Here is a 20,841-nt window from a genome sequence, read left to right on the forward strand (position 1 = left end):
TCTCAATAAGTGGATTCAAATTGGTTTTCTAAGTCTTAGGGCTCATTCAGACGGCCGTATGCTATCCGCAAAATGCGGATCCGTTTTTTGCTATTAGATGCTGACCCATTCACTTCTATGGGGCTATTTTCTATTCCACGGTTCCGCAAAACAAATGAAACATGTCCTATGCTTGTCCGTGAAAATCAGGACATGGCCCCATTGAAGTCTATGGGTCCGCAAAAATACTGAATGCTATCAGTTTTTTTGCTGATCCGTTTTTTGGCGAATCTGCAAAAAAAAGGATAGCATTCAGTATTTTTGCGGACAGCATACAACCTTCTGAATCAACCCTTAATAATATGTTCATGCAAACAATGCTTTTAGTCAGATTTTAACCCAGGACCCCAGCACTGAATGGCACCAGGGCTTACTGCTAAGTCACCATGCTGCCCAGCTGGTTCCAACTGAAACAGTATAGTGACAATGTCAATACAGTTCAAAGTGGCACTTCTACCATCAAAGGATTTTAACTGAAGGTAGGCATTTGGGTCAGCATCCCGGCTCTTCCCATTTTTCCAAATCAACTGCTGTTTTGACAACTAGCTTGGCAGAAACAGACAGAACCGACCATATCCGACACCTGGCTAGTGGTTACCTTAAGTTGAAAAAAGATGCAAAACATTTTAAGCTACAATCTATATTACTTAAGTAATTCGTTTTTAGGAAAAGTTGCAATCTTGGCTGGGTGAATTCCCCTTCTTAGTAATACATACTAAATTTGAGTTCTGTAAATTCAGTATGCTGCTGCCCTACCTGCCTCTCATGAACTAGCCCAGCTACATTCCTTTTCTGTTTTTTCACGATTTCCCCTTTTCTAGGCACTGATACCACTACTGTGTGATCTCATATTCTCATTACACTCCCAGGGCTATATTTGCTACTCATGCTGTCCAAGGCACTGAGACTGAAAATCCAATTTTGAAAGGAATGTGTTATCTATATTTTTTCTGTCAGTTAAAACAAGTTATATTTAGCATAAATACTTGACTTAAACAATAGGTCATTTTCTGATGACATAATCCCTTTAAAGGGGTTATACCATGATTAATGTAAAAAATTAAAACCATACATAGTCTAGTACAGGACAACCTCTTTCTAACAATCCTAGAACCACATGGATCCAGAGATCTCACTATTTATTGCTGCAATTGTTCTGCAGCTAGAAGCGGTTGAAGTATGGCACTGAGCATATGCTTCCGTCTCAGTGAGCAGGACAAAGAAACTAGAAAACGAACAAACAGCAGGGGGCGCTATACAGCTAGATTTCATTGAATAACTTAATAGCTAAAATACATTTTTAATTACATGCAATTACAAAAGTATTCAGATCCAAGTGCTGGTTCAAAAACTATAGAATATTATTCGTGGGACTACCTATTTAATTTGCCTGCCACTTTAATTTGTGTTGAGAATGGAGTTGTCTTCCTTTCACTTTTATTTAGTAAAAATATCATCATAAAATTATAGAAATAATGGCACGCAGACATATGCACTTACTACATACACTCACTACATCAGGGGCGTTGCTAGGGTCTCAAAATATCTGGGGCCAAAGCCCCAATGAATATGGCCTAATTCTCTAAGTTGACCCTCTGTACACACCGCATTGTACTGTATTTGCTATACATCAGCACATACCTGTCACCTCCAGGGCCACCCAGATGACATCTCCTCCAATGTAGATCTTCTCTCTTATCATCTTCTCCATTCGGTCCAGACATCTTCTCTCAGCCGCGCCTCGTCTCTGCAGAGTGTGACACACAGACATCTTAGCTTCCTCACTTCTATCATCACCCCCCAACCTGGAGTCCCAACAGTGTTATCCTGCTGCTTGCTGTGCTCCCAAATACCCCAAAATACTATCCTGAAGTAATAATATTGTCCCCCATAGTAATAGTACTCCTACCAATAGTAATGCCCTTCTAGCATGCCGTCAATCCCCACTAATCCAACTTTCTCTAACCAGAATATTCCTTTAACCTCTAAACAGTCCTGTTAAAATTGGAAAAACCCTCCCAAACATGTCACTTTTTTATTGTAGATTTTTAATGTACAGTCAGACCAAATGTTTGGACACACCTTCTCTTTCAAAGATTTTTCTTTATTTTCATGACTATGAAAATTGTAGATTCACACTGAAGGCATCAAAACTATGAATTAACACATGTGAAATTGTATACATAACAAAAAAGTGTGAAACAACTGAAAATATGTCATATTCTAGGTTCTTCAAAGTAGCCACTTTTTGCTTTGATTACTGCTTTGCACACTCTTGGCATTCTCTTGATGAGCTTCAAGAGGTAGACACCTGAAATGGTTTTCACTTCGCAGGTGTGCCCTGTCAGGTTTAATAAGTGGGATTTCTTGCCTTATAAATGGGGTTGGGACCATCAGTTGCGTTGTGGAGAAGTCAGGTGGATACACAGCTGATAGAATTTGTATTATGGCAAGAAAAAAGCAGCTAAGTAAAGAAAAACGAGTGGCCATCATTACTTTAAGAAATGAAGGTCAGTCAGTCCGAAAAATTGGGAAAACTTTGAAAGTGTCCCCAAGTGCAGTCACAAAAACCATCAAGCGCTACAAAGAAACTGGCTCACATGCGGACCTCCCCAGGAAAGGAAGAACAAGAGTCACCTCTGCTGCGGAGGATAAGTTCATCTGAGTCACCAGCCTCAGAAATCACAGGTTAACAGCAGCTCAGATTAGAGACCAGGTTAATGCCACACAGAGTTCTAGCAGCAGACACATCTCTAGAACAACTGTTAAGAGGAGACTGTGTGAATCAGGCCTTCATGGTAGAATATCTGCTAGGAAACCACTGCTAAGGACAGGCAACAAGCAGAAGAGACTTGTTTGAGCTAAAGAACACAAGGAATGGACATTAGACCAGTGGAAATCTGTGCTTTGGTCTGATGAGTCCAAATTTGAGATCTTTGGTTCCAACCACCGTGTCTTTGTGCGACGCAGAAAAGGTGAACGGATGGACTCTACATGCCTGGTTCCCACCGTGAAGCATGGAGGAGGAGGTGTGATGGTGTGGGGGTGCTTTGCTGGTGACACTGTTGGGGATTTATTCAAAATTGAAGGCTGCTTTAGCTGCTCATATCTCTGGTTTAGTACCAGCTAGAGATATGGGCTTTGTATGGTATGAAAGCTGACATTCCAAGTTTTGACAGCAATCTCTTCAGTACAAGAGAAGATATCACTGTTAGAAATCAGGATGCTGTGAATGCAGCTGAAAGTGAAAGTAAAAGTAAGTTTTTCCAGTGATTATTCCTGACTCAATTTCTAACATTGATTTCTCCTCTGTTCCTTGGATTTTAGCTGTCATTTTGGTCTTGTATAAAAGCCTGGAATGTCAGCTTTCAAACAAGACCAGTTTGCATGTTGCATGTTTCTAGCTGCTACTAAAGATGGCCTGGCGGTCGTTTTTCGGCAAACTTTGCGTGTTCGCGAATTCGCCGAACATGCAAACATATGGCGATGTCCGCCGGCGCCATATTATTTTGCATTGCGCCCAACTTTGACCCATGACACACACATCAGGTGGGAACCCCCACCCTATAACAGAACCCGATCTGGCAGCCATTTTACATTCTGTGTTTTGCCAGTGTAGGGAGAGGTTGTTTTGTGGAGCAGGTCAGACTGTTAGGGACACCAAACACTAGCTAAGAGGGCCACAAAAGTCCTTTTAAGGACTGTTATAGGTGTGCGATTGATAGGTGTTATATACTTATAATATACTTTCTAACATAGAATATATTATAGTGCATTTGCATTGTGCAGCAGTTGTGTGCGGTTCTGCTGCGATACCGCAGGTATATGGAGGGACAAGCGCTATTGGAACAACTATTTGCACTGGGTGTGATATGCCTGTTGCCCAAAAAAAACTGATTGAGGGGTGCAAAATACTTGCTTCTAGATTTGCCCACTCTTGTTTGCAAAAACACTCCAAATCTGTCAGATTGTGAGGGCCTCTGCTGCTGTGCACAACCCTCTTCAGATCACCCCACATATTTCTATCGGATTCAGGTCTTGGCTCTGGCTGGGCCATTCCAAAACTTGTATCTTCTTCTGGTGAAGCCATTCCTTTGTTGATTTGGATGTATGCTTTGGGTCGTTGTCATGCTGAAAGATGAAGTTCCTCTTCATGTTCAGCTTTCTAGCAGAAGCCTGAAGGTTTTGTGCCAATATTGACTGGTATTTGGAACTGTTCATAATTCCCTCTAGCTTAACTAAGGCCCCAGTAGAGATGTCCCGAACTATTCGCCAGCGAATAGTTCCAGGCGAACATAGCTTGTTCGCGTTCGGTCCGCCCCCTATACGTCATGATTGAGAAAACTTTGACCCTGTACCTCACAGTCAGCAGACACATTCCAGCCAATCAGCATACCCTCCCACCTCCTATCAAATAGCAAGGACAGCATCCATCTTAGGGACAGCATCCATCTTAGATTCATTCTGAAGCTGCAGTGTCACAAATTTGACTAAGTTGTAATCGCAATGCGATTAATGCAGGTTATATTAATCGCATTGCGAATTCAACTTAGAGCTGGGTTCCTAATGGTTACAGTGGCGTGGTGTCACCCGGTGCGGTAGAAAATTGAGGTGCCCCCCCGAAGCCATAATAAAGAGATAAAGAGAAAAAAAAGAAGTCACTAAGTCAGCTCCAATCAGATATCTGCATAGACCAAGACTCTGGGTCTATGTGCAGATATCTGATTGGAGCTGACTTCTTATTTTCTCTTTTGCACATAAACGTTTAAACTATATTCCTTAGTAAAAATGAACAGTCCACACCATGTGGGTCTATATTTATGAGGGCCCCCTTGGGCAAAGATTAGTAAATGTGGCCGGGTGGCCCCAGCCCACAGTTCAACCCAACCCCTTATGTCTCCTGGCCTGGGGCCGTCTCTATTATAATCCACAGTAATTTATGAATGGGGTTAGGTTATTAACTTATTATTATTGGGGTATTATTAAAATAATTTGGTCTATAAAGTCAGAGCCGCACTACCTACCTCCTCCTCCCGGCACCAGAGACTCCTGCAGGGCAGCTGCCGCGGCGCCCCACCACTCACCAGGCTGCAGTGAGTCACACCCCTGTCCCCCTTTACCACGTGACGGTGCAACCAATACAGCCATTATGAACTCAGACCTAAGTTGTAATCACAATGCGATTAATACAGGTTATATTAATCGCATTGCAAATTCAACTTAGAGCTGGGTTCCTAATGGTTGTATTGCTAGAATATAACGAAGATTGAGAATATAGTGCTACATTCATTATATTCGTCAATTCTAGCAATACAACCATTAGAAACTCAGATCTAAGTTGTAATCGCAATGCAATTAATGCAGGTTATATTAATCGCTTTGCGAATTCAACTTACCACACTTTGCGTCACCTACGTAATTTTCCATGGGAGTTTTGCCATGGATCCCCCTCCGGCATGCCACAGTACAGGTGTTAGTCCCCTTGAAACAACTTTTCCATCACTATTGTGGCCAGATAGAGTCCCTGTGGGTTTTAAGATTTGCCTGCCTATTAAAGTCTATGGCGGTTCGCCCGGTTCGCCCGTTCGCGAACATTTGTGGAAATTCGCGTTCGCCGTTCGCGAACGGAAAATTTTATGTTCGCAACATCACTAGGCCCCAGTTCCAGCTGAAGAAAAACAGCCCCAAAGCATTATGGTGCCACCACCATGCTTTACTGTGGGTTTGGTGTTCTTTTGGTGATGTGCAGTGTTGTTTTTGAGGCAAACATATCTTTTGGAATTATGGCCAAAAAGTTCAACCTTGGTTTCATCAGACCATAACAATCTTTTCCCACATGCTTTTGGGAGACTTCAAATGTGTTTTTGCAAAATGTAGCCTGGCTTGGATGTTTTTCTTCGTAAGAAAAGGCTTTTGTCTTGCCACTCTACCCCATAGCCCAGACATATGAAGAATACGGGAGATTGTTGTGACATGTACCACACAGCCAGTACTTGCCAGATATTCCTGCAGCTCCTTTAATGTTGCTGTAGGCCTCTTGGTAGCCACCCAGACCAGTTTTCTTCTCGTCTTTTCATCAATTTTGGAGGGACGTCCAGTTCTTGGTAATGTCACTGTCCACGTTCTCCACTTGATGATGACTGTCTTCACTGTGTTCCATGGTATATCTAATGCCTTGGAAATTCTTTTGTACCCTTCTCCTGACTGATACATTTTAACAATGAGATCCCTCTGATGCTTTGGAAGCTCTCTGTGGACCATGGCTTTTGCAGTGGGATGCGACTAAGAACATTTCAGGAAAGACCAACTAGAGCAGCTGAACTTTATTTGGGGTTAATCAGAGGCACTTTGAATGATGGCAGGTGTATGCTGACTCCTATTTAACATGATTTTGAATGTGATTGCTTAATTCTGAACACAGCTACATCCCCAGTTATAAGAGGGTGTGCACACTTATGCAACCACACTATTTTGCTATTTTTTTTGTTTTCTTCCCTCCACCTAAAAGATTTCAGTTTGTTTTTAAATTGAATGGTACAGTTTATAGGTCACATTAAAGGTGGAAAAAGTTCTGAAATTATTTATCTTTGGCTCATTTTTTTACAGTACAGAAACCTGACATTTTAACAGGGGTGTGTAGACTTTTTATATCTACTGTATGTATGTTGTCATTGGAACTGAGCGAATTTCTTAAAAGTCCGATTTGGCTGATTTGCCGAATTCCACTAAATCATTTGCTTTGTGACAAATTACTTTGTCACAAAGTGCAATTTTTTGTAAGTAGCGGGTGCAATGACAATGAGCCGTGATAGCGCCACCCCCGTCATTGTACCACTTAGATGCCGCATTTTATACATGAGTCTGAGTGTAAAACTAACTAATTTAAATCCAACTTACTGCCTCCATTTGCTTGCGACGGGTTGGCCGCCGCCATCTTGCTTGAAGATTTTGGCCAAAATTCTGTGTGTAACAATATAAGGGATATATATATATATATATATATATATATATATATTTCCTTTCAGTAGGGACACAATGGCTAACTGTATAATATCTGTGACTACATTTACTGCGCATAGAATAAAATAAGATCCATCTTTCTCTTTTAATCTAGTGTTCCAAGAGCTTAAAGATCTCTTAAAGAAAAACGCCACCGTGGAGTCCTTTATTGAGTGGCTTGATAATGTTGTTGAGCAAAGGGTTATCAAGGTAATATCATTTTGTATGGATATGGCATCTAAAAATTCAGCTTGAATCTTGAGTATGGAATCTGTTGAGTATGAAACCTGTTATTTTATATATCCAACATGTGAGTCAAAAAGACTATAATCTATATACAAAAGAATACACATAGTACAGCAAACGTTTTATGGGCACACATTCCAATTAGTAAATTCAGCCTTTTCAACAACATTAGACTAGACCAACACTCAGTTCTCAGTTCCAAACATCACTGCTTTGTTGGAGCTTCAAGGCAAAGCAACAAACCATACATAATGCTAGGGTTTAATAATGAATGGAATAAAGAAAATTGGTATTGAACTGTATAAATAGAATAATGCTCTCTAGAGTCACAAATCACTTGTAGTGTGGCAGATTAAAGAGGTTCTCCGGGAATGATTTAAAATGGCCACCAGCAACCTGTCCTACTGTGTGAGTAGAACTGGTTGACACCACCTGCAGAGCTGGCTGGAGGGAAGTGAATGGGCAGGTCCTCACTACACTGCTCTACAATAGATGGTAATGATGTGATCCTGCTCTATGATATACCATCATGGCTGAGCAGCCTGACAGGAAATCTGAATAGCTAGTATATGTAAGTCCCATATGTAAGTGTGCAGTTAAGCCCTAGCTCTGCAAGTGGAGGCAGACTGTATTGTTTCTAGGATAGGTTGCTGACAGCCATTTTAAGTCACTGCTGGAGAACCCATTTGATCTAGATTTGACACATTCATGGGGAATGCTTCCTGTTTAAACATTAAATAGGGTTAGACTTGTCAAACTGGTGTAAAGGAAAACTGGCTTAGGCTACTTTCACACTTGCCACAAAATGACCGGCAAGCAGTTCCGTCGCCGGAACTGCCTGCTGGATCATGCAAAATGTATGCCAGCTGATGGCATTTGTAAAACTCTTAAAAATCCTGATCAGTCAGAAACAAATCCGGGACTAATACATTCCTATGGGGGAAAAAAATACAGGATTCGGCATTCAGGCAAGTCTTCAGTTTTTTGGGCCGGAGATAAAACCGTAGCATGCTGCGGTTTTATCTTTTGCCTGATCAGTCAAAAAGACTGAACTGAAGACGTCCTGATGCATCCTGAACGGATTGCTCTCCATTCAGAATGCATGGGGATATAACTGATCAGTTCTTTTCCGGCATTGAGCCCTTTTGACAGAACTCAGTGTCTGAAAAGAAAAACACAAGTGTGAAAGTACCCTTAGGTGCCCATACCAACCAATCAGAGTCCACCTTTCATATTCCAAAGGACCTTTGAAAAATTTAAAGGGACACTGACAGGCCCAATAACCATAATTATCTGTACATATCCATGCACAGGTCTTCTAATGTGCATTAAAAACATATAAGTATCCCCCCTGTCCACATTATGAATACAGTAAACTCGTGTTTTATAACCTGAACTAATTGCTTTTCTTTCTGCCCAAGGGGCGGGGTTTCAGCTCCACTGATGCTGGCTGGGCACAAGTGGAGCTGAAACCCCGCCCCTTGGGCAGAAAGAACAGGGATTACTTCAGGTTATAAAACGTGAGTTTACTGTATTCATAATGTGGGCAGGGGGGATACTTATATGTTTTTAATGCACATTAGAAGACCTGTACATGCATATGTACCGCTAATTATGGTTATTGGGCCTGTCAGTGTCCCTTTAAGGTGGAATTTGATTGGTTGCTATGAGAAACAGTTTACCTTTTCACCAGTTTTGATAAATCTTCCTCTAAGTGTAAAGTCTTAGGAGGCAAAATACAGTCATGGATCTGCAGGCGCTTGCTCCAAATGTTTTTGAGGTTCACCAGCAGTCCATCAATCATCATTTTTCAAGGGTGTGTATGATGCCCTCCTTTATGTGTAATAAAGGGTGTATTGGAGTGTCTGTTCCTTGTAATTTTTGGCAGCCCTTTCACTTAGTGCATAGGCTTTAGTGTGGGAGTCCCACTACCTGAACAATTGTACCACAATGTGAATGAGGCCCTCCTTTATGTGATATACAAGTTGTATCGGAGTGCCTCTTCCTTGTAATTTTTGGCAGCACTTGCACTTTACATACAAGTAAATATACAGGAAAGAATGTTTCCTAACAATTTTTCCTCTAAAATCGATTTTATCTTCGGTTTTGTGCGTATTATTGTCAGTCTGTAAAAGTGGCGTACTACTCGGACAACATCGTTCCCAGCAGCAACCTGGGAGTCCAAGATGCATCCAGACATCCTCCCCATGCTGTTCCAGAACCATTTTGGTGGTGTTTCGGCCCGAGCCCCCTAGCACTACGGTGCTCAATCAACACTAGTTGGCCGGCTTATACAAAGTCCTGATTTCAACCCTAACAAACACTTTTGCAGGGAATTGGAATGCAATTGTTGAACTAGTTCTTCCAGGCGACCCAGTGCCTTACCTTACTAATGTTTTTAAAGCTCCACAGCCATGATTGAAACATAGCAAGAAAGACACTGGGGGAAGATTTATTAATCCAGTCTAATATTCAGACATTGGAAATAAGACAGTCTGAAGATGTGCCAAATTTATCATAGTGGCTCCTGTTGGATGCTAAATTTTGTACATCTTGTTAGAAAATGTATATCTATATTTACTTGCACTACCTTGCACATTATAGGCTTTTTCTAGGGGTAGGGAGCGTGAAGCAAGTAGCTTATGCTGGTTTCACAATCCCTACCTGGTGGTATGTCTCCAGCATGGCTCCTCATGTGTGCCCCATTACCTTCCCTCCTCCTTGATCTACTCAAGCAATAGTTGTGTAGACAGATGAGGGCAGGTTACAAGCAATTCAAGTAGGGCACGTAGTAGGTTGGGGAGTAGGTATGGTCTGCTATTTTGAGGACCAGAGCAAAACGTTGTTAGAGCAGAAGGTGTGGCTTAACAAGGTGATGTGGTTGTTACAGTTAGAAAACAGCACCACATTTCTAATAAGGATATATAAGCATTTAGTAACTTGTCTAGATACCTATTTTACAGACATTTGTAAAATAAATCACTAAAGTGGCCATCTCCTTTAAGGAGTGCAAATAGAAGCATAGTTTCTCACCTTACAAAGAAACAAAACTATAGGGGTCATTTACTATCAGATATTGTGCTGCAATCTGTGACTTTTCCCCATTCACACCAGGTCTAAAAAAGGGGACGTTACGTGGGCGGGGAAAGGTGCGGGCCGTCTCATTTATTATTTTCTATGCCTGTTTTAGGCATAGAAAATGTTCTAAATCTACGCCAGCAAGGAAGCTGGCGTATATTTAGACTGGTGGTGGATGCGCTAAAGTTATATTGAGGCCTCTACATAACTTCGGCGGATCCACCGCCAGCACAGGCATTATTAAGACCAGTGTCTAAAATGCCAGTCTTCATAAATGACCGCCTATATTTTATAACTTAAAGGAGTTGTCCAGTGCCTCTCTCTCTTTTGCATAGTCTGATATTAGGGGTGGAGAGACACTGCTGCATGCTGGGTGGGAGAGTTCCTGAGGCAACCACCTATTTTTTTAGAAATGGAGTTGAATGTGGCTCACAACAGCCTGTCAGTGCTGAATGTGGCCCTTAGGGTACGGAAGTTGGAGACCAAGGCACTAGAGAGGCTTCTGCCCTAACAACACACTTGCAGAGATACTTCTGTCTTAATGGTCATCTCAAATTAATGAGTATAACATTTGATGGGAAGATTCATAGCTGACTCCAACTTACACTGCTCAATTGATTCAGTTCACATGAAACATATATGAATTACTACATTTTAAATAATTTTCGTAAGTTAACTATTTGGAATTAGTTCATCAAAGTCACAATTATAGACAAACACAATCTAACTAAGGCTACTTTCACACTAGCGTTCGGGTTTCCGTTCGTGAGCTCCGTTTGAAGGAGCTCACGAGTGGACCCGAACGCAGCCGTCCAGCCCTGATGCAGTCTGAATGGAGGCGGATCCGCTCAGACTGCATCAGTCTGGTGGCGTTCAGCCTCCGCTCCGCTCGCCTCCGCACGGACAGGCGGACAGCTGAACGCTGCTTGCAGCGTTCGGGTGTCCGCCTGGCCGTTCGGAGGCGTGCGGATCCGTGCGGATCCGTCCAGACTTTCAATGTAAGTCAATGGGGACGGATCCGTTTGAAGATGCCACAATGTGGCTCAATCTTCAAGCGGATCCGTCCCCCATTGACTTTACATTGAAAGTCTGGACGGATCCGTACTAGGCTATTTTCACACTTAGCTTTTTTTTGCTAAAATAATGCAGACGGATCCGTACTGAACGGAGCCTCCGTCTGCATTATTATGATCGGATCCGTTCAGAACGGATCCGATCGAACGCTAGCCGAACGCTAGTGTGAAAGTAGCCTTAGCTATTAACGGGCAAACAGTTGTACTTTTCTTGTATTATATTGAGCACTTTGAGGAAACATCCACAATGCAGAGAGATAAAGCAAGTTGACCTTCATGTTAATAACCTGTAGACCCCCCTCCCATTAGCAACAATTACCTCCACCATATGTTTCCTGTAAGTGCAAATTAAATTTGTACAAGATTCCTCCTTGCAAATGTGTTTCAGTTCACCAATATTTCTGGACTATCTGGCATGCACAGCTCTCTTCAGGTCTTGCCACAGCATCTTGAGAGGGTTAAGGTCAGGACATGGCCTTGGCCATTCCAAAATACAAATCAGATTTTTCAACCATTCCTTAGTTGACCTAATTCTATGCTTTGTGCCATTGTTTTGTATTTAATAAGACCACATAAAAAATCTGTACTTTTCATAGTGAAAGGACAAATGCAGATAAACTTAAACGAGAAAGCTCTAGCTATTTCAGCTAGAAATTTAATCTTGCATTATTTTCACATATTTACCATGTAATATCATTGCTTATTTTTTAGTTTTAAAATAATAAAAATTACTTTTGCACACTTTTACTCCAATTTCTGTCATGAATTTGTTTAGTCAATAGAAAGTGTTTTGTGTTGAATGTTGCTAATGATTTATAATTTTCTTTTTCCATTTCCAGGCAAGCAAGCAAAATGGAAAATCCCTGAAGAAAAGAGCTCAGGATTTCTTGCTGAAGTGGAGTTTCTTTGGAGCTCGAGTTATGCACAATCTGACATTAAATAATGCAGCTAGTTTTGGTATTTAATACATTGTAATATATCCATAATCAGATACATCCATATTACGATAAATACCAGTATTAGGGCCCATGCTTACGGCCGTTGTGCGTCCATTACGTGCATTGGGGACCGCAATGTACGGGCAACGTCCGTGCAGCGGCCGTGACGGATCCAGACCCATTCCAATTGAATGGGTCCGTGATCTCTCCACACCGCAAAAAAATAGAACATGTTCTATTTTTTTGCGCTGCAGAGGCACGGCCAGAAACACTACGAACCACTCCGTAATGCTTCCGTAGGGTTCCGATCCGCGCTTCCGTTCCGCATCTCCGTGATTGCAGACCCATTCAAGTGAATGGGTCCGCATCAGTGATGCGGAGTGCACATGGGCCGGGGCCCATGTATTGCAGACCCGCCATATGTGGGCTGCAATACAGCCACGGGCACTCAACAGCTATGTACATGAGCCCTTAATAGAATAAAAAAAACTCTCCCCTTCTGAATTAGAAGCTACAACAATTGGCTGGTTTAATGCACAGCATGAGATTCTTTTAACCATTTATAGTATTATATTTGTCACACTGAACAGTTTTTGATCACTAAGGGTTATTTATTATTGGACACTGCACAGTTAAATACAGAACGCAACATTTTCTAAAGTGTATCTACCATCATTTTCCCCGAAAGTTGGTTGGCAGCATTTAGGAGTAACATTGGTTGGAACCCTGCCCTTAGAATGGTATATTACTAAGGAACATTAAAATAATGAATAATCACTTGACAGAAGAGGGGAACTCAAGACATTATTGTAGAGATGAACAAACCTTTCAAGATTTAGTTAGTTTCAGATCTGCCACCTTTTTGAAAAAAGAAAATTGGTTCAGTCACGAATCGATTCTACCTGAACCAACAAGGGAGAGAGAGGTTCCAGAGTAAAATATTGCTTCTGTGACCTGCTTATGCCCTAATAGGTCATATGGATGGGCACTAGCTTATTGAAAGAATCCCTTATGGCTGCATATAGGGGTACTATAGATGGCAGATAACTCATAGTAATAGCATCAATATAAACTATAACAGCATAGCAGCAGTTGTAATACAACTGGAGTATATATATATATATATATATATATATATATACACACATATATCTCCCAATTGTCAGTGTTTTCCAATGCAATTGTCTAAATTTGGGTCATGTATATTTCTCTATTTAGTCTGAAATTAGTTAACAGTTTAGTGGTACAAAAACATCTTAAAGTGTCTTAGGCTTCGTCCACATCTGCGTTTCAGCAGAGGTGCAGCGTACCAGAATTGTGGTATCCTGCATAGCCAGACACTGCCATGGCCAGCCAGAATCTCTACTATAATGGGATCCAGCCAGTATGTGTCAGCAGCATTTTTTCTGGATATGGCAATTCTGGTACTTTGCTCCTCTGCTGGAAGAGGCTGCTGGAATACTGTAATGCAGATGTGAAGTGAACCTAACCTAATGAATGATTTGGTACATAATTCCAGCTTAGTACAATACCATATAGTTTATGTGTCGATTAAATAAGATCAAGACAAGTGTAATGTATTCCTAAATGCCTGTCTACCGGTAGTTGACATAGAAGACTTTGTGTTCACTTTTATGTTTAAACAAGAGTTAAAGTAAACTGGAACAGATCAGTGAAGCTTATTGTGGGTCAAGCCATATTTGCTTTTCTTTATTAACGGACATCTTACTTTCATCTGTGTACCCTTTCATCTAATTTGTGTACCATCAAGCAGTAGAAGTATTGAGCTATGTAGCTCATTCAACCACAGGTCCCAGAAACTGTTGCTTGTTGACTCTAGTAGGTCATTAAGAGTCCAGCAACTATTTATTCTTTTGTCTTGACTTACTCCTTCTAATGTTGAATGTTGAGATGGTCATGCTGATAACACAATATTAAATTCTTCCATACGTTTGCATGCAGGTTCATTCCATTTAATACGTATGCTGCTTGATGAATATATTCTACTAGCAGTAGAGACACAGTTTAACAATGATAAGGAACAAGAGCTCCAAAATTTGTTGGATAAGTACATGAAGAATGCCGGTAGGTTTGCCTATATATTTCATAACATCTACAAAAGTTTAAAGCAATATTTGAGAGAATATCATTCAACCTCCCTATCAAGCAGTTTGTATAGACACATAGCTGCCGTTCACCTGGTTAAAACAGTGTTTTTCTTTTATTGATCCGAGGCTCTGTTCCCAAGTTATGATACTTGTTCTTAATATGCAAAATAGGCCTTTGATGCAATGAATGCATCTCCATTGCTTTTGTTGTTCCCAAGTTCCACCCATTTCTATGGCCAGTCCCTTCCTCACAGCTTTGCCTGGCCCTGTCAATCAAAACAGCGTTTCAGGTGCTAGCCACAGAGATGAGTGGAGCTTGATTGCAACAAGAACAACGGTGATGCCCTTGTTGCACCAAAGGCCTAATTTGCGTATTACAACAAGTATCATAAATCAGGAACAGAGCCTTAGATCAACAAAAAAAATCTGCATTTTAACTGGGTGAATGGCAGCTATGTGTCTATGTAAACAGTTAGTTGGATGGTGAGGTTGCTGGTGACAGATTGGGGCCCCCGTTAACATAAGTGTATTGGCAGCCAAACCTGACATTTTTGGTGGCATTAGCCAACAGTCTAATGTGCATGGGAAGCTCCTTACTCTCCCCTAACAGATCATGTTGGGTGAGGGAAAGGATCTGGCAGAATTTGTTCACCCAGTCCTTTTGTTCTTCTTTTTTTTTTTATTCAACATTTTATTGAAAGTTTCATTTGACCAATAATCAGACATACAATAGGTTATTGACCAATAATCAGACATACAATATGTTATTGACATATTCAGTAATCCGAAATGTACATCTGTTGAAGAGACTTCTACTTGAAACAATCAAAAATATTCCCTCGAAACACCCTCCCCCCCCCCCAACTTCCTTCATCTGGATATTACCCATAAACCCAAGTCAGTTATATCAGTGCTAATGCTGCTATATCTTTATGTCTCTATCCCACTTTTAATTTTCCCAAAGTACCCTTGAGATCCCTCAACAAGTACCACTCTGTATGTTGAAAATTCGACATAAGAGACTTAATGTCATCTGCTTGTAAGTGTCTGGACATAAAGACATTCCATTTATCTAGGAATCTAGTAGACTTAACATTCTTGTGTGCCTCTGCCTCTAACTGGTCCATAAGCAGGAAATGTTTCATATGACTCAGAAATTCTTTTTCAGAAGGTGTACGCGATTCAAGCCAGTTTCGTAGTAATATCCTCACAGCTACAAGTAGTGCCCCGTCCACTAGCCCAGGAATCTTGATAGTATCTGGGAAAATATGAAGTAGCAACGCTCCAGGCTCAAGAGGCAACTCTAATTGCCAAGTATCTCTAATCCAGGACAAAACCCATTCCCAATACATTTGGACCTTTGGGCATAGCCAAATACAATGGTCTAGATCCGCTTTTAGGGCATCACATTTAGGACACTTAGTCAATCTGATCATATCGTTAGTTGAAGGTGGAATATTGAAGGCATAAATTGCCCTATGTACTAACTTAAACTGGGATTCTCTCCAACCCTCACAGGCTACTGCTTTTCTTGTTCTCAACCAACCATGCATAATCTTATCTTTCCAATCCCCTTCTCCTAGCAAATGTCTCCAACCTTTGCATAATTGAGCATAGGATTTATCAACTTCTCTGTCCCTCAAGTGTTTGTATATTTCTGATAATGTTAGTCTGGTACCCATCTGCCTAAGCAATACATCAAAGCTATTCGCAGCGTGTTCTCTGCTAACCTCTTGTAACCTATTTTTACAGAAATGTAGGAGTTGAATATACTGTAATTCATGACCTTTTGGTATCCCAAATTTTTCCTGTATTTCAGGAAGAGTCAAATATCTTGGATCTTTGTCATGCAGGATTTGTCTAAATACCTTAAGACCCTTATCCCTCCAATAACCGAATAACTTGTTTTGCTTACCCATTTCAAAGTCTGGATGATTCCAAAGCGGCATATATTTAGATGCTGCAAAGGACAAGTTATATAACTTCCTAACTTCCTTCCAGGTCACAATGGTATCCCTCATTGTCACCGATGACTTAATATCTACAGGTAGAGATGCAAGTTTGGCATGTAAAAGCGCTCCCAGGTCATAGCCCTGCGCTAACTCCTCCTCTAATGGAAAGTTAGAGTAATATGAGGACCTTGCCAACCAATCTTTACAATGGCGAAAAAGGCTCGCCAAGTTGTATCGTCTTATATCTGGAAAGCTCGCTCCTCCCTTTCCTACTGGCAAGTATAAACTTTTTAAGGCCACTCTCGCTCTCTTATTGGACCAGATAAATTTTGTAAAGGCCCCATTCAAAGTTTTGACATCCGCATGTCGTATTAATAAAGGTAATGTCTGCATGGGGTATAACAGTTTGGAAAAACTGACCATTTTTATCAAATGACATCTACCTAAAATTGAAATGGGTAAGCTTTGCCATCGGTTCAGCTCCTGAGTAATCCGCTTTATTAGCGGCATATAGTTCAAATTATATAGGGAATGTGACGAATGTCCGATTTTGATTCCTAAATAGGTTATGTAATGCTTTGCTATTGCAATTGGATAGCCTTGTAGGTCCTTCGATCGTCTCGGGTCTGGGGTACCTATGTATAATAGTTCACACTTGCTGGCATTGACCTTGAATCCCGATGATTTTCCAAAGTCCTCTATTACCTTAAATACTTTGCCTATGTCCTTGTGAGGATCTGCTAAAAATAGAATGATATCATCGGCGAAAAGAGATATTTTCACCTCCTGGGACCCGATTCTAATCCCATCGTATACCTTGGATTGTTCCAAATACCTTGCCAGTGGCTCTATTGCTATATTAAACAGCAATGGGGATAATGGGCAACCCTGCCGTGTCCCCTTAAGCAAAGGGAAAGATTTTGATAAAAATCCAGGTAATGCTATCTGTGCTTTTGGCTCCGCATACAATGCTGACAGGAACGTTCGAAACGCTCCTCTAATATTCATGGCATCAAGAACTTTCGCCAACCACTCCCAGCTCACATTATCAAACGCTTTCTCAGCGTCAATTGTTAACAATGCTGAAGAGCTGAGACTGGTTCGCTGTCTATTAACAGAATCTAAGACTGCCATTACCCTCCGTACGTTAAAAACCGCCGACCTACCCTTAACAAATCCCACCTGAGCTGTACCGATCAACTCTGGCAACACTTCTGCTAACCTGTTAGCCATTATTTTAGAAAAAACTTTTTGGTCCACATTTATTAGGGAGATTGGACGATACGAAGACGGCAAAAGAGGATCTTTACCAGGCTTCGGTAAAAGCTTAATATGGGCTAAATTATTGGTTATTTTATTAACTTGGCCTACTAGTATTTTGTTGAAGCCCTCCGTCAGGTTTTGGGCTATCTCCTCCCTTAGCACCTTATAAAACTCCCCCGAAAACCCATCTGGTCCAGGCGATTTTCCTGACTTAAGCGATTTTATAGCATCATTTACCTCCTCCACCGATATAACCTTATTTAGCGCTTCCAATTGGTCATCCTGTAGCCTTGGAATATTAGGACAATCCACCAAGATTGTGGTAGGAGATCGAGGCTGAGGATCTGCTTCATATAGCTTTTGATAGTACGCCTTAAATATCTCTAAAACTTTTTCCGGATCATTTTGTTTTACACCCTGCTTGTCTAATACAGTAGGTACAAACACCGGACCTCTTTGCGCCTTAGATAACCTAGCTAGCAATCTACCCGACTTGTTCCCGAAAGTGAATAGTTTAGACTCTTTTTTCGACCTATACATATTTTCCCATCTACTATACCATAGTTCATAGTTCTTTTTGGCCACTATCCAATCATCCTTATGTTGATCAGTAGGTGAGAGAAGAAAGATTGAATATTTCCTCCTCAATGAATCCGTTACTTCATCTAACTTTTTGACTGTTTTTGCTTTAAGTGAGTGTATATATGATATAATTCTTCCTCTCAACACCACCTTTTCTGTATCCCATAAAAGAATAGGGTCATCAACATGCTGGCCATTATCCGCTAAGAATTCCATGTGCCACCCTTTTAACAAGTCAATGAAATTCTTATTTTCCCCCAAGAAAGCAGGGAAGCGCCAAATGTAATCAGTACCCTTGCGTATTTTATCCCTCAAATCTAGTTGTATCGGCGAATGATCCGAAATAACCATATCTAATATTTTGGAGCTACTTATCTTACATTGCATATTGGCAGATGTAAAGAAGTAATCAATTCGAGACCATGACTCATTCGGCGCCGAAAAAAATGTGAACTCTCGCCCTTCTGGATTATGAATCCTCCAGGGATCAATGAGGTCATTGTCTCGAATTAGGTCCTCCAGAACTCTCTCCCTTCCTGAGACTACTCTTCCCGGGTTCCTTACTGGTTTTCTATCTTCATTTCTATTCAATACTGTATTCATGTCCCCCCCTACTATAACATTACTCCCTTTAATTACCCCTAGACGCGCATTTAGCGATTCAAAGAACCCAGCATTTTCTCCATTCGGACCATAGATATTCACTATACAGAATACCTCACCTGAGAACAATATTGAAACCACTTGCCACCTCCCCTCTGCATCTGATTCATGTTGCAGGATTTCAACATTTAAGGACCTATGAAACATTATTAATGTTCCTGCTTTCTTATTCACAGCAGCTGATCCCAACACTTTACCCACCCACATCTTTTTCATGCGACTAAAATCTGATTCCTCAAGATGGGTCTCTTGGAGTATAGCAATGTCTGCTTTGCAGCGGCGCAAGTGCTTCAGGACCATGTTACGTTTTTCAGGGGATCGAAGTCCCTTTACATTCCAGGATATTAATCTCATTATCGATCTATCGCATGAAAGAGATGTAGCTCAAATCTATGTGCAAATATCCAGATGATAACAATTTCCCCCACTTTTCCCTCCCCCCAACTTCCCTCCCCTAAACAGATTAGAGATTCCAAACTATCAACTAATCTTAATTTAACAACCCCTCCTCTGTCAATTATACACCTCTCTAGCTGCATATTGAACTCCTCTTTTTTCTGACATGGACGGTGTCAATTTACCATGCCGTATAAGACTAATATTTATCACAGTGCATATTCGGCCTAATGTACTAACTTATAACAACTATCATACCGATGTTCAAAACCAGAGTTTAGGCATATACTCTGAACACTGATAATATAGTACATATACTATTATTTCTCCTATAAACTAGAAGTAAAGTAGAAAGTCATATCTCTAGAACAGACACCAATCTTCTAGGTAGGATGAACGTCTCTCGAACGCTTGGCGGCTGCTGCATATGAGGCACCTTCCTCCGTGTCATAGGCCCCTCTGTTCCCCTTCACTTCGTGACGCAGGTTGCGGCCCAATGGCCGTTGATCTGGTAAGTCCAGGTCTAGTTGTCGTCGCGCTTCCTCCGACGATGTGTACGTAGTCGCTGAACCGTCAGTATGAAACACTTTCAGTATCGCCGGGTATAATAGCGCAAAACGGGTACGTTTTTCATATAATGCCGAACAAACACTGGAAAACTCCCGTCTCTTCTTCTGCACTTCCGCTGAGTAATCTCCAAATATTAGAATCTTCTGGTTTCTTATCTCAAGTGAAGATTTTTGCCGCTTGTATAAGCGTATGATCGCTGTCTTATCAGTAAAGTCCAAGTATTTCACAATTACTGGACGTGGCCTCATCCTGAGCGCATTCTGTTCTTTTAGATTTCGCTCCATACCATTGCGCAAGTCTGGGCCTATGCGATGCGCCCTTTCCACTTTGCACGCACCTTCTATCCCCAAAACACTTGGGATTTCAGTCTCACAGATATGTATCAGCTCATGGGCCGGAATAGACTCTGGCAGCCCTAGGATGCGCAGGTTATTCCTGCGTGAGCGATTTTCTAAGTCGTCCACTTTCCCTTTAAGGGCCTTAGCTTCACTCACTGTTTTTTCCAGCAACACCTGGAGGTCAGTGCAGGACTCCTCAAGCGCTTGAATTCTGGTCTCAGCATTCTCCAGCCTGGTGCCATGTTCAGCTGTCGTCACCTGCAAAGATTTCAGCGTCTGCCCGACCGTGTTTGCCAACGATTCCTGCAGGTCTGGTAAGATACGGTTAGCAACCTCTATAGCTAGCCGCACGTAATCTACCTGCGGTTCTTCTCCCTGTGTGTCAGTCTCACTTTGAGTAGTTTGCTCGCACTGATCACTCTGCTGCGAGGGCGGGAAAAGTTCCTCCTCAGCCGCCTCATGTTCCCGCGCTGACTGCTTTCCCATTTTCTGAGATTTCGTCTTATTTCTCGTCCCCATGTTCATGATATAGCGATCCATAAGCACTTGCTTTATCAGCAAGTAGGGCTTTCCCGGAATATACCCGGTTTGTATGG

General features: G+C 41.4%; 1 protein-coding gene across 1 annotated transcript in view; it reads left to right on the top strand.

Moving 5' to 3' along the window:
- RFX6 (regulatory factor X6) overlaps window positions 1-20,841 on the top strand; it is a 115,676-nt gene that overhangs the window by 48,103 nt on the left and 46,732 nt on the right. Inside the window, exons 13-15 of the mRNA XM_044291745.1 lie at window positions 7,154-7,248; window positions 12,275-12,392; window positions 14,336-14,458. Of these exons, the coding sequence (XP_044147680.1) occupies window positions 7,154-7,248; window positions 12,275-12,392; window positions 14,336-14,458 (336 nt within the window). The remainder of the gene's footprint in view (window positions 1-7,153; window positions 7,249-12,274; window positions 12,393-14,335; window positions 14,459-20,841) is intronic.

This window comes from Bufo gargarizans, chromosome 4 (assembly GCF_014858855.1).
Source record: "Bufo gargarizans isolate SCDJY-AF-19 chromosome 4, ASM1485885v1, whole genome shotgun sequence".
Classification (NCBI taxonomy): Eukaryota; Metazoa; Chordata; class Amphibia; order Anura; family Bufonidae; genus Bufo; species Bufo gargarizans.